The sequence below is a fragment of the Mycteria americana genome, chromosome 7 (genome assembly GCF_035582795.1).
Source record: "Mycteria americana isolate JAX WOST 10 ecotype Jacksonville Zoo and Gardens chromosome 7, USCA_MyAme_1.0, whole genome shotgun sequence".
In the NCBI taxonomy this organism is placed as follows: domain Eukaryota; kingdom Metazoa; phylum Chordata; class Aves; order Ciconiiformes; family Ciconiidae; genus Mycteria; species Mycteria americana.
The window spans coordinates 39,729,039-39,743,293 of record NC_134371.1 but is presented as its reverse complement, the minus strand read 5'-3'; the positions used below and the strand labels follow the sequence as shown (position 1 = coordinate 39,743,293).

The window sequence follows — 14,255 nt, the reverse complement described above, 5'->3', positions numbered from 1 at the left end:
CGAAGCTCAGCAAAGCCTGCAGCGTGTGGGCACGCTTGTGTCTGTGCGTGTGTGGGGAAGGGGAAGGAGTGGGGAAACAGGGAAAGAAACCCAAATATTTCATTTTTGTTTTCCAAATGGAATGCAAAAAATGCGTTGCTAGAAGCCGTACTAAAAATCAAGAGTTTTCAAAACGTTTGATATGGGCACAGAGACCAATTATTGCTCTGTTCTCTTCTGATCCACCGAGAAATCACACCCAGGTGCCCCAGCATCAATCCGCGGACCCTGACCCCACGTGTGCCTCCTCCTCCTCCTCTCCCCCCAGCCATCCCTCACTGCAACCCCCCAGCTGCCCCCACCTCTGCCCCTGAATGCCCCCCTTCCCCCTGCCCGGACCCCTCCTGCACCTTCCCCAGCCCCAGATGACAGCACCCCTTAACTGCCCCGCAGGCAGGATTAACTTTTCCTGATGGACTATTTGCAAAGATCTGCAGCCTTCATTAAACCCAGCACTTGGCTAAGGCAGCACCGGCGTTCCCAGCGCACATCCTCAGCGTCGGGCTCGGACATGTGCCAGCGCTGCTGCCTCTCCTGCTGGACCCAGAGCCTGCACACTGCAGTGGGGCAGGGTTTTCACGGGATCAGCTTTGGTGTTGTTTTTCAGTGGGGCTTGGTGATTGCCAGGCTGGATCCCTGCTTTGTTTCGAGCGCGCTGCAAGCCCGGAGCAGCAGCTCGGGCCCTGCAATATGTTTCCTAAATGCAGGAACATCCCCAGCTGCAATGCTCTGGGGCAACAGACCCACACGCGCCCTTGCTCAAGGACCCCAACTCACCCCAATACCGACAGTCCAACCCTGATGCACAGCAGCACACGCACCAACACAGAGGCACGGAAACAGCTTTGCAAAGCCTCATTGGCACAATTTCCAGCGCCAAACCTGCTAATAAAATTAGAGACCCTGGGCTTGACGAAGAGGAGCAGCAGGGGCCAGGCAGTGCCAAAACCCCCTGCTACCTCCTCTCCTTGAGCCTGGAGTTGTTGGGCAGTGCCGGAGCATCGGTGCCTCCGCCGGCCCCTCGGCTCCTCCACCGCTGCCGGCAGACAGTCTAGGAGCGAGACTTTCCCGCGCGGGCAAGGAAGAGGGTGTGGGCAGGGAGCTTTTGACAGAACATGCCTGCAAAGCTGGGGATCCAGCAGACACAGTTTGTTTCTTGCTGTGTCATTTCAGCACACACACAGAGAGAAAAGGGGAAAAAAAAAAAAAAAAAAAGGCAGGAACATTTGGCAAGCAGGCGAGGGTCTGGCTTTGCTGAGTGCAGAGAAAGAGCCGTTTCTTCCAAAGGGAGAAGAGGGTAAAGCAGGCTGGCTGCCGCACACGTGCCCGTCGGGGATGGGCTCCAGCACCCACGGCTGGCAGCACGCGCGCTGCCGGCTCAGGCACCACCAGGAGCTGTTTGGGGAAAAACAGCTCGTTTCGTTAAGTTAGGAAGGTTTTAAACCTTAGGGGTAGAATTTGAAGTTTCCTCTCTAACTTAATTGGATTTAAAACACTCCGCGTTTGAGGTTTCAGAGGAAGAAGCAGGAAGGGGCTCTGTCCTGCAGTGCCACAAGTGCTGGGGACTTTTTGGCAGCCCCCGTCCCCCCCCAGCACACAGCACACCCCACTTCGCCCGCACAGCCGGGAGCTGCCAGGAATAGCTGCAGAGGCTTTAAGATCTGTGCTTGCTACCGAGCTGCTAAGAGCACTGGGTGTTGATTAAATTTTCATACCTCCCCGACAGGATATTTTTTTGTGTTGCGTTTTAATTTAAAACACACGAAAAGGCACTCCTTTTCCCTTTGCAAGCGTTCCAGCTCAAGAGCCTGGTGACATCCCAGGACACAGAGGCTAAAAAGCCAGTAAGTTTCCCTCTTTCGCCATCCCTCCCATCTCCTCCGCTCTCCAGCCTCGCTCCCTCCTCCTCCTCCTCCTCCCCCCAGAGATCATCTCTAGCCAGCACCACTCCTTGCTGCGAGCTACCGTTACCCATCACACTCCCAGCTTCGCCCCCCGCAGTGCCCAAAGGAGCCGCAGGGCAGGCTCAGCCCCCGGCTGCGGGACCACTGCTGTACTGAGCTCCTCCAGTGCTCTGCCCACCACCGTGGTGTCAGGACAGCGGGGATCTTTGCAGCACCAGCTCTCACTGCAGAGTCCCTATGACCCTTGGCACGTGGGTGGCACCGCTGTAGCCCTTGTCTTGGGAGCAGGGACCCCAGGGGACAGGCACTGATGTCCAAAGGAGCTGCAGCAGCTCCTGGAAGCACCAGGGCTCAGGGAGGTTTCCCAGCTCAGCTCCAAGTCCGAGTAAACCCCAACAGGAGCAAACTCCTCTCTGGCCAAGTCACTAATTTTGCTGGCCCTGACTGCCCCACATAAAGCCAGGCACTGCCCTTGCTCTCCGAAAGGCAAGAGAAACACACCCAGACCTGCACAATGGTCAGGTCCCGCTCACCCTGTTCACGCATGGGTGCTTCGGGGAGAGCAGCTGGGTGCTGAGCATCCCAAGGGATGACCATGACATCCCGGGAATTTATGCCAACAAGTGACAAGCAATTTCGTACACACACACGTGGAAAAGTAACTGCATTGAAACAGATTCCTCCTCTGAGCCCCTCCAAGGCCACTCGACTAGTGCAGCTGGGGGCCTGGCAAGGAGCAGGACAGCTGAGCCTTGCGCCCGTCTCCGATCCGTATACTCCAGCACACCTCCCTTTCCCAGCGCCCCAAATCAGGGTTGCCTGAACAGTCCCCGTTTCAAAAAGGATGGATTTCACCGCATTTGAAAACCAGGCTCCAGCAGAAGCTCTCAGGTTTGGTGCTTCACAGTCAAAAGCAGCCCAAGCCAACTTTTGAAAACCCAGTCCAGCAGCATGAAACCCCAACCCGCGCACGTGGTGAGATTCATCTCACACGTGGTGAGGTTCCTCTCGGCCCTTTTGCACCGCACATTTAGAGGAGATCCCAAACACCAGGGGTTCCCGTGCTCCGGCAGGGTGGGCTCCCCTTGCACCCTCCTGGCCGCAGCGCCTCGGGCGTGCTGGAAGCACGTGGCAGTTGAGTCACGCTCGCCGCAAACCCCCTTCCTTGCAGCAGCTCGCGTTTTACAGCTGCTCTTGCGGAGTCTGTGCTGCCGGGCTCTGCATGCACGGCTCGCTCTTCGCACCTAACGAGCGCCTTTGCAACCGCCCCGCTGTTTGCAGGTGGCTGCTCAGCTTTGCACGGGGCTAGAAGACCTGCGCACCCCATCTTCCCCGAGGCTATGGCACACAGATCTGCCCACAACCACTACATTTTGGTAGGTACTTTGGAAGCTGCCAAGGACTTGATTCTCTTTCTCCCAGCAAACGCTCTCCTCCTGCTGCAAAAGCACCCAGAAGGCTCCCAGCACTCAGCCCTGGCATCTCCTCAGGTTCCCTGTATCTTTTCGCCCTCCTGCTTCCCTATAGTCCCAATCTGTTGTGACACGAGAGGCCTTTTGGGTTTATAGCAAGCAACTGTGGCCAGCTAGCTCCCGTTAGGCCTTGCCATGCATTTTCAATTAGCAGCATAGATGCTCTTCCACTGCTGCTTTAACGCGTGCGCTTAGGAGGCAAATGTTTTTACCCATCATTGCTAATAGCCGTAGCCCCGTGCAAAGTCAAGTTGGCTCTTTGCGTGGCCCGGCTGCAGCTTGGTTATCACTGCTGTGCAGGCACTCCTGCCTGTCTCCAGGTTGCTCTGACTCTCGGGAATTTACTGGAGCCACAACAGTAGGATCAGGAGTTCAACCTGATGGCCAGATCCATGCAGGGAAAGAGGCTTTCCCCACACAGCAGGCTCTGGTTCTCTGCACCGGCCGTGCTGTACCCGTGAAGTGCTCGGAGCCTCTCCTGGTGCAAGCAGAGGGTGCCCGGGGCCACAGCCAGGCACGTTCCTATGCTTGTACCTGTGGCCCCGGGCAACCACATGCAACCTCGGCAACCGCTCGCAACCGCAACCGCTTGCACCTCGCGGCAGTCTCAGACCCTGCGAGCGACGCTGGCAGGAGGAGCAGGCAGCCCTGGCTCCCCTGCCTGCATCTGTCCACGTTTGCGTTGCTCCCACAGCTATAAACGGCAGCTTTCTCTGTGCGCTTGCGTTGTCGTTTGTCCTGCGCTAACCTAACACTAATGCCCAATGGGGGCAACAGGGGGGCTGCGGTTCCCGTGCTGCGTGGCTGGTGTTACCGGCTCCGGGGAGCAGTGCTCCGGGCAAGGGACCCAGCTGGGACAGGGAGGGCTGACCCCTCGCCCTGCAGAGCCCACCAGGCCAGCCCACGGCCCCAGCGCGTGCTTGCCACGGGTGTTTTTCTTCCCGTCTCAGCTCTCGGCAGCGTGGGGGAAGATGAGAGTAGCAGCTCCCGGCAAACCGGGCTCCTCCTTGCTACCTGCAAGCACAGCAGCTGAGCCCTTCCAAACGGGAAAGCAAATAAACAATCTCAGTGAATAAATACAGTCTCTGGAGTCGGCGTTTTGGAGGAAATAACAAGTTCGAACTCCTCTCCTGTTTGCTCTCCAGGACTGGGGGAGCCAGTCTGAGCATCTGAAGCCACCATCTGAAGGCAGCCAGCCCTGTGGCATGCACCAGCAGCCCCTCACCAGCCCAGCCACCCCCTCCCGGACCCCAGCATCACTGTTTAATGGCAAAACTGCAACCTGGCGCCTGCCCCGTGCCAGCACGCCAGCAGAGGCAGAGAAGTAGGGCAGCGAGCCTCTTTGCCAGCATTATTTTTCCCTCTGGTCCCTACACAAATCAGGTTTGGTCTCAAGCCAGCCCAGGGAAGGGGCATCTGCTCCAGCATAAGAAGAAAAGCAAAATACTCCTTAGCCCCTGTTTTGAACGACAGAGACAGCCAGAGGAACCACAACTCCCAAAACTCCCCTCTAAAAGAAATTAAAGTCCTTCATGCTTCAGGCCCTCCCAGGGCCAGGAACTGGAAAAGCCATAACCCCCCATAATTTGAGGCTTTTTCTTTTTTTTTTTAACCCATACTGTGATTTCTACCTAGCAAGACAGCATTTCATGCAGGCAAGGCTGATGAAAACAAGGCAAAAGGCAAGCACATCCATGAAATAACACACGTGGAAAGTACCACGGGGCTGATTAGCTTTTCATGATGCTATCCACCAATTCTGGGAGCCATGCTTCTAGACCCGGTAAAATTGTGGAAAAATGGATCTTAAAATCACGATACAGTTACACAGGGGAATACTATAGTAAGCAATTTCTTTGAGAGATTGCTAAAGTGGTTTTCCTGCGATCTCCCTCTCCTCTGCAGCATTAACCTGCAAGGACGCAGCCTCCCATCGCTTCATTCCTGTGGGAAAGCAGAGAGTCCCCCGCCGATCTCCCCAAACCTGGGGCATGTGCTGGGCAAGGTCCATGCTGGTTAGCAGTGGGTGCCGGCTCTGGTTTGCTGCTCTGAGCGATGAAGGTGAGGGCAGAGCAACCCAGTGGCTTTCCACCCCTGCCCAGCCCTCCTCCAGCAACCCCGCAGACCTCATCCCCCATGTCTATGCCTCATTTTTCTATTAAAAAAAAGGCAGAAGCCCATTTTGCTGCCTCCAACCAGCAAAAGGACTGAGCACCCATAGCCTTTGCAACCTAGAGGCACCCTGCGAGACAGCCCCTGTGCCCGAGGAGGGCGGGAGGCACAACCCAACAGTGCTGGGAACACTGTCCGTCCCTCGCCGCCTCCCAAAGTGAATCAGCAGCATTTTACTATACCAAGGCCCCCAGCCTCATTCAATTAAAAGCCAAGAAAGGTCCCTAATCCTTTCCATTATAGGTAAGTAATAGCTGGTTCTTTGCAGAGGAGCAGGAAAGGGAGGCACCTTACGGTCCTGGCCATCAGGGACACCATGACAGAGCGCGTCTGCCCGGCATTGCGACTGGTGCTGGGAAGAGCATTCGGATACTAGGGCTGTGGCTCCCCGGGTGACCTAGAGAGCCCCCGATTTAGCAGCCACGGTGGTAAACAGGGGATCCCACGGGGCAGGTCCTGCAGAGCATGGTTATCAGCACTCCCAGCAGCGTCTCCCTTACCCCCCAGTAAGTTCCAGATGGTGGATCAGCAAATCCCAGATATCAAATGGATCAGCTCCAGCCTTCCCAGTAAGGACACCCTAGACGGCAGGAGACCAGACTTTCTGGGGAACTGCTAGTACAAACCCATGGGGCCGATCAGACCATAAATTGCCCGTCCATGTAGCTCACCGGCTCCTCGCACACCGCAACCGGGGCTTTAGCAGGGGCAGCGCTGCTGCTAATCCCTGCAGGCGCTGAAGGGCGGGGAGGAGGGGATATGAGGAGTGCTGGTGGAAGCAGCCCCTGGCTTTTGCAGAGACCCAGTCATTAATTCAAGAAACAAGGTGCAGGGCAGGTCGCTGGTGCCAGGCACGGGCAGTGCTGGGCACGCACGGGCTGCGGCACAGCGGTGTGAGCAGGCAGCAGCTGCCCAGCCACGCTAAAGCAGGGAAACCACACCACCAGGCAGGAAAAATCACCTTTGCTGCTATACTCAGTTATGCCTGGGCAATAGGCACTGTAGTCAAGTCTCTAATCTCATTGATACACCAGAAGCAGCCAAGAAATTATCTTTTTTTGGTCTGAACTCCCAGGTGGTTCAATCCTGCCTAATTCCCCTGCCGAAGCAGCAAGATCCAGACACCGCCATCTCCTTTAGGAAGAGGAAAACCAAATCCTTGTGGCAAGATCAACCCCCTGCCATGAACTCTCCCCTTTCTACCCCAGTTTGTGGTTCATGGTCCGTCTGCCCGTGCACGCCCATGCACGCCCTCGACCCTGGGATGGACCGAGCAGGAGGGGGACCCCAACGCTGGCAGCACGGTGCCTTCGTCTGAGGTTAAAAACCAGCCTTTCTGCTCACAACGAAGTAACTATCGAAGCATTTTTCCCCACCACAAGCCATCCAATTTGTCTCCCGCAGAGCAATGCCACTCTGCAAATCTCCAGGCGTTATGGGAACCAGGGTATAAAAACATTCCTGGTGCAATGATGCTGAAATTGATGCTGAAATTAGGCTGGGAACAGAACTGGCACAGTTGCTCCTAGCCCATAAAGTGAAATGTATGTATGCAGCCATTCACCCACAACAATATTGCACTTTGTGGTCACCTGTAGCTTTTTTCCCTACTTCCAGCTTTGCCCCCAAGTTGCTCCCTGCGTACCCCAAGGGCTCGGGCATCTGCAACTTCAAGCGGCTGCAAACCACAGGAACCCGGCCCAGCTTCATCAGCACCCATAGATGTTTGCAGCACGAATACCAAAGGTCTCAGCTCCCTGTCTGACACCGAAACGCTGCCCCTGCCCCAGGGAAGGGGTCTGAGCCCAGCTCTGGGGCTTCCCAAGGCTGCCGCAGGGATGCAGGCACATCCACTGCCTGGTCCGCAGGGAGAGCAGATGCACAGTGCCCAGAAACCACGTCCACTCTTACAGAGCTGCCCCAGGGAGCACAGGAGGAGGAGGAGGGAAGGAAGGATGCCTCCCTGCTCCCCAGGGACAGCCCTCAAGCAGGAGGCTTGCTGCAGCCCATGCCCACGAGGTTTTGCTCTCTGCCACGGGTTGCACAACCAGCCCAGAGATGGGGGCCAAAGCCCTTAGAGCTCCTTTGCCCAGAGACATGTAACGCATGCCTCCTTATTCCCCATCTCCTGCCCAAATGGGATGGACTGACCCCATCTCCATCACGAAGGAAACTCAGCATCTCACAGGTTTACAGGACACATAAATACCGTCTCCAGCTCCCCATCCCCATCTCCAGCTACCCAAAGAAACCTCAGAGCAGTGCTACTCACATTGTACAGGACTGTGGTCCACCCTTCCATGGTGATGCACTGGAAGACGGTCAACACAGCAAAAAGGATGTTGTCGAACTGCGTGATCCCATCGTTGGGACCGATCCACTCCCGGCACTCGTAGCCTGGGGGGCAACCCTGCACCCCGCACGGATGGGGGGGGTCCAGCTCCTCTAGTTCACCTGCGAGCACACGGCAGAGAGCCAAAGGAGGCAGAGGTAAGAGAGAGGCAGGGGACAGGCAAGGGGAAGAGCCTGAACGCAGACGGGCTTGGGGCAGAGCAGGGGACCCCGCTGGGACCAGCCCTGGCTGCACACAAACTGCTCCCGTAAGAAACTGGGACATCCTGAACGCAACCGGGTGGTGCCTGGTGTGCACAAAGCAAAATGCAGGATCCTCTCAGCCCTAGGCTTCCCACAATAGCAACGTGCACTGGCCCCGGCTGTTTTCCACCCGTGGGATGCGGTGTGGGCGCAGAGCCCTTCTCCCCACCTGAATTGTTTGTGTAGCAGGCTCGGTGCAGCTTCCCGCTGTAAAACTCCAGGCCGATGATGGCAAACATGAGGATAGCGAAAAAGAGCAGCAAGCCGATCTGGAGCAGAGGCACCATGGCCTTCATGATGGATTTCAGCACAATCTGCAGGCCTGGGAGGGGAAAGAAAGAGCACAGCTCAGCATGGTGATGCAAACCACCCTGCCCGGGGCATGTCTATCCCACCTCTGGAAGAGGAGAACAGTAAGCAGAGAGGACGGACAGTCATCAGACAGATGCAAGAGGCCAGCACAACCTGAAGGATCTCTTAGGCAGCTGAGGACCATGGAGGAAAGCACGGTCCCAGGGGGAGCAGGGAGGGCCAGGCTGCAGAGCAAGGCTCCAGGAGGGCTGGTTTCTGGACCTGGTCCCCCCCTATGGTATCCTGCCTGTGCTTGTCCCACCTGGACTTGGTGGGACATAGCCTGTGCAGCTCTGTCCCCCTCACTGCCCCCAAGGCACGGATCCAGCACACTGCCCAGCCAGTGCCCAGGGCAGGAGGGGCAGGAGGACCGGTGCTGGCAGCAGCCTAGTTTCTTTATTTATCCCCATGCTGGCAGATGAAATCTTGCAAAAAAAATGAAATCTCCCCTGAATAAACCTCAGTCCTAAAAGGATCCACCCACCGCCTTCTGGCCAGGGAAGTGGAGCCGCCGGTGGGCCCCGGCGAGCCGCCGAGCCCAGCCTTGTGCCAGCACAGAGCGGGCTGGGCGGGGGGAAATGCCACCTGGGGACACCAAACACTGCCATCCTAGAGCTGCCACTACATGGGGACATTTGTCCCCCTCCTCCCTGATTTCACCCTTTGTCTCCGAGGTGGCACGAGGACCCCTCTCACTCTGAAGGACATCAGGGATGGATGCGGATATCCCAGGAGGAGGACGAGGAGCATCCAACTTACTGGGAATGCCCGAGACAAGCTTCAGAGGTCTGAGCACACGCACGGCCCGCAGCGTCCGCAGGTCCACGTGGGTGTTGAAGTGCGTCCCAGCGGTGGCGAGGATGCTGCGGGCAGACAGGGAGAGAGCAGAGTTACCCGAGGCAGAGCCCTCGGCCACCCCGGTGCCAAGAGCCATGTTCTCATGCCAGGCTGGGGGGAGTCGTGAGGAGCACCAAGTCCCTGGGCAGATACAGAGATTCAACACCTCCCAAAGCCCACATGCCAGCAAGCCCCGTTTGATGCTAGCACCAAAGCTCATGGGCCACTCTGGCCAGCCAAAGCCACCCAGGAGCCACCCAGGCCTGGCACCCCCCCATCGATCCCCCCCCATGTGCCAGGATGGCTGGAGATAGCCCCACACCGCAGTGCTGGTCATCACCCATGCCATGCAGTCAACACTGCAGACGTAGTGCTCATCACAGCTGCATGGGTTTAAACTCCCTTCCAGGCAGGTGGCACATGGACCAGAGATGGTGCCCCAGAGATGGGGGTCGCTCCCCTGATGGTCACCCATGCTCCCCTGGCAGCACCTTCAGCCATCAGCTGCTACAGCTTTTTCCACACATGGAGCTTCCTTAGAGTCCCACCTCTGGGATTGCCAAGAAGGAGCCAAGAACCTCACATGCATTCAAAAATCTATAGTAATGAAAGTTTGATGACCTTGGAAGGCAACCAGCAGGCACAGGAGGGACTCCAGAGGTTTTCTTTTAAAACACAAAGATTTTTTTCAAGCCCATCTCTGGAAAACAAATTGGGGCAGAAGGGAGCCGGCATGCACCGAATCCAGCAGTGGAAATACTCGGGGCCCCTGTACTTGCCGGGGGGCCGGGGATGCTGCGGCTCGGGGATGCCAGCAGAGCCGCAGGAGCACAGTCGGCCCTGCCAGAGCCCGCGTCACCCTCTCCCACCCGGGCTGGGTCCCCAGGTGCTGGGCGAGGAGGAGGAGGAGGGAGGGCTGCAGTGGAGGAGCAGGGGATGGGAGAGGAGGGGACCGGGAGGAGAGCGGGACAGAGGGAGGCAGCAACCTCAGGGCTGTTTGCAGCAATCCAACAACCGAGAGAAATTGGGTCATTGTTCCACTAATTCATCTAATTACAGGCCAGAGCAGCTCTCTGGCGCGCTGAGCAATTAGCACTCTTTCTTTCCCGCTCTCCCCCAGGTACGGCAGGTACCAACCTGCCCCCCCAGAAAGGCGGTTGGGTTTCCTAGGATACCCCGGCAGCAGAAACGCTCTCACATCAGCAAACCCGGCTGTTTCAACTCCTTTTCCTCCCTGGCACAAGGGGTTGGCTGCAAAACCCAGTCCCGGCAGCAGCCAGGATGCATCGCCCCAGCATCGCCCACAACTCCCCGTGTATCAGGCTGCTTATCCCCGATATATATGGGGACCTTTTACCCTTGATGGCACTTTCCCTTTCCCCCGTGCCCCAGCCCGTGACCAGCCCCCGCTACCCACGGGGCTGACGGGAGAGCAGAAAAGGGACTTAATTAAGTCAGGAGCACCCAGAGGCCGGGGAGAGCTGCGTTGTTAAATTGGTTGTACGATCAAAATCAATAAGTATGATAAAGCACCGCCACTTGGCAGCACGTAGGAGAGAGAAGAGCACGGGCGCTTTTCATCTCTTTCATGCAACCTGCCAGCGAGAGCAGGGTAACCCAGCGCTCCCCAAAACACCGGTGTAGAGGACACGCTGCGCCCAACACCGCACTGGAGACCCCGCGACCCTCCTTCAGCTTTTGCTCCTCACGTCCCAACACCTGGTGTCCAACCAGCCTCCCAAAGGGACAGGGGAAAGGCAGGCATTTGCAGCCCCTGCACTGACTCCAGCTGGGGCTGAGCATCTCCAGGAGGCCAGGGACGCTCCTGGGCTGGATGCGGGCTCCAGCCCTTCTCCCGAGGGCTCTCGGATGCAAGCCCAGCGCTGAGAAAAGCCCGGCTAGAAGGCTCCTGGCAGCAGAGCGGGATCGACAGCTCTCTCCTACCACCACGGAGCAGCACGAGCCATGGTCCTACACAGCCAGGTGGAGTGATGGAGGTAGAGCCGTCACCGCTCGCAGCCCCGTGGCACATCTCCTCCCCAGGCAGGACGCTGGTCCAGCACAGCACAGGGGAGCAGAGCACCCTGGCTGCAAAGTCCTCTGCTAACCCAGATTTGTTTGAAGGGCTCAGGAGCTGTCGCGCTGAGCCTTCAGGCAAGGTTCAGGCGATTTCAGGGCACTACTTCCCAGTGCTCTAAATTAGCTGCTAAGAATGGGACTCCTCTGTGGCAAGGTGACATGCTCCTTGTCCTTGCTGGGGGACAAGGGACATCACAAGCTCTTTTGGAAGGGGGTTTGGATAGATCACCAGAGTGAGGTGGTTGCACTGCAGACATGTCTCCCAACCAACGGCAGAAAGACGACCCAGTGCTACGAAATAGGTGCCTGTGCATCCTTTTGCGGGCACAGCCGCAGCTCCCAGCGAGGGCGGATGCACTGGGAGCATGCGCTGCTGGAGCTGCTTCTGGCAAACCCATCCATCCCAGAGCACCAAAGCACCCCAGAGCCTCCGAGCAGGGTCTAAGCAGCCCTGGGCCATTTTTAGTCCAACCAAGGTGGCTTGAAAAATCTAAGCGAGCTTCCAGACATGAAAGCCTGGCTTCTGTCTGCTTTTCCTAAGCCCTTCAGCGGCTCGAAGTAACCTCTCCTCTCCCCAACAGCCAGGCTTTGCTAGTACGCACGGACGACACCACCGCGTTACTGCTAATAATAAATACAATGCTGAAAACATACCTTCCAGCTTTGGACTTCAGCATCTCACCTGTTAATTGCTTATTAACCCTCTAAGCGTACCTTTTTTTTTTTTTTTTTCTCAGAGAGCCACCTGTATCACCCAGCATGACCCATTTCTGATTTATTTATTGACACATGTTAAGGTTTCTTGTAGCTCCTCAGGACACACGGTACGGAGATGGGACTCAGGCTGTGACAGACCTTTGTGCTGACACAGGGCGGCAGCCCCGGTAGCTGTAGAACAATTTAAACCCTTTTTGAACACTTACAATATCCACGTCTGATGTGCTAATAATTATTCTTTATTTTTAGGCAAGGACCCAAACTAAAATTACATCTCACCATCCAAGTTATTTGAAAAAGCTGCCAGATTGGGCTATAAAAATCCCAATGATCTCATGCTTTTCATCATATGTACTGGAGAAAAAAAGAAGAAGAAAAAAAAAAAGTGAAGGCGTTTTTATAGGTCACCCAGGCAAAGGGGTTAGTTTTACTTCTTCAGAGGAAAGGGGGAAGAGCCTTCAGGTGGAGAAAAGAGCAGAGAGGAGCTATTGGAAGAATGCAAATGATAGAGGAGGCAGGATGGGAAATATATGCTAATCCCCAAAGTATAATTGAATAGTGAGCAATCAGCGGCAGACAAAAACATGTTTTCAGGAGGGGAAAAAAAAAAAATCCAACGCTTTGTGTTTGCAACCAGGACGATTATTTTATTTTATTTTATTTTATTTACGGGCTGCGGAGCGAAGGGCGAGCCCCTGCTGGGCCCGCCGCACCTGCAGGCTTTGGGGCTGGCCGCCCGCGGAGCGATGCTCAGCCCTCGGGCACGGCTCCAGCTCGCAGCAGCTGAGCAGAGCGCACGCCCTCGCCTCCAGCTGAAGACCTGCACCTATGGATTTCTTTCCCCGGTGGCAGGGGGAGGGAATCACATTTAAAATGACGCTCTGCTCTCTGCGACTTAGCAGAATAAACCATGAATAACGCTCGATGACCCTGCCCACAAAAAGCTCTTTTACTAGCAGAGAGCCAGCATCAAATTTGGGCGCTATCACACCCTACAGCACCCACCGTGCCTCCGCTGCCCGTGCCAGGGGCCGCACATCGCACTCGCTCCCGTCCCCCTCATCCCATGGGGAGCGGCACCAGCAGTCCTGAAGCCTCAGCCCTTGGGGACAGCACGCGCAGCTCGGCGCGTGCTGCAGAGGGCTTCGCACCGGGGACCCCAAGCAAAGGCTGAACCCCCAAATGACCAGACGGACCCTTGATTCATCCCCCTACCCCAAACTGAGCATCCCTTGACCATTTCCATCAGGGACCGCTGCAGAGGCACAGGCAGACAAGCCGTCCCAGCAAAGGGCGGCTCTGGGGTGTGCTGGGTGGAGGGAGGGATCAGCTGAGACAGACTAATCTCAGCTCAAAATCTGGGGCAGGGAGGGTGCTGGCTGGCTGGCATGCAAATTAATATTTATAATTAAGTGGAAAGGCCCCTCAAGGCCTGCACTGCCACCTGACTCTATGAGGCAGACTACTTCATAATTAATACACTGGTCAAATGGCTCACGGAAAGTAAGTTACCTGATGAATTTACCCCATTCTTGCCCTTTTCTGCTGGTGAATCCATCCCTCCCCTCTCTGCAGACAGCATCACAAGTAGCAGGATGGACTCCAGGGTCTCGGGTCCAAACCCCCTCGAGGCAGGGCCAGCGAGATCAGGTCACCCACCCTGAGGACGTCCCAGCAGAGCGCAGTGCTCCTGCTTTGGGGATGCCAGGAGACAGGAACACCAGGCCCAAGTCCTGCCCTCGGCACAGTTCAGAGCAACCTCAAAGCCTCCATCATCTTTGCTTGCTCTTTCTAGGTTTCGGGGCCATGACACAAGTGGATTGTCCTGCTGCAAAGCTGCTGATCCCATCTTTCCTGGCAGCTTTGAAAGCCCTGAACTGGGCACCAACAACTCCCTGCAAGGTGTGATGAGGGTGGACACAAAATCTGCCTTCACCAGCCTTCAATCTGGGGGACGAAACGATCCCCCAAGGCCACCTCTTCCTGGAGAAGCCCCCAGGATTTGGCACACATCCCCTCTGCACACAGAGCATCCCCTCTGCACGCCTGCCCTGCGCCTCCCTCCCGCCGCCGGCCCTGCCACACCTCT

At 56.6% G+C, this 14,255-nt stretch overlaps 1 protein-coding gene across 3 annotated transcripts in view; it reads right to left on the bottom strand.

Annotated features, from left to right (window-relative positions):
- The window catches only part of CACNA1E (calcium voltage-gated channel subunit alpha1 E), a 139,575-nt gene that overhangs the window by 66,744 nt on the left and 58,576 nt on the right, over positions 1 to 14,255 (bottom strand). For all 3 annotated transcript variants that reach the window (XM_075507969.1, XM_075507967.1, XM_075507968.1), the window contains 3 exons: positions 9,293 to 9,396; positions 8,352 to 8,504; positions 7,860 to 8,041 (listed from right to left, as the gene is read on the bottom strand). In XM_075507969.1, the coding sequence (XP_075364084.1) occupies positions 7,860 to 8,041; positions 8,352 to 8,504; positions 9,293 to 9,396 (439 nt within the window). The remainder of the gene's footprint in view (positions 1 to 7,859; positions 8,042 to 8,351; positions 8,505 to 9,292; positions 9,397 to 14,255) is intronic.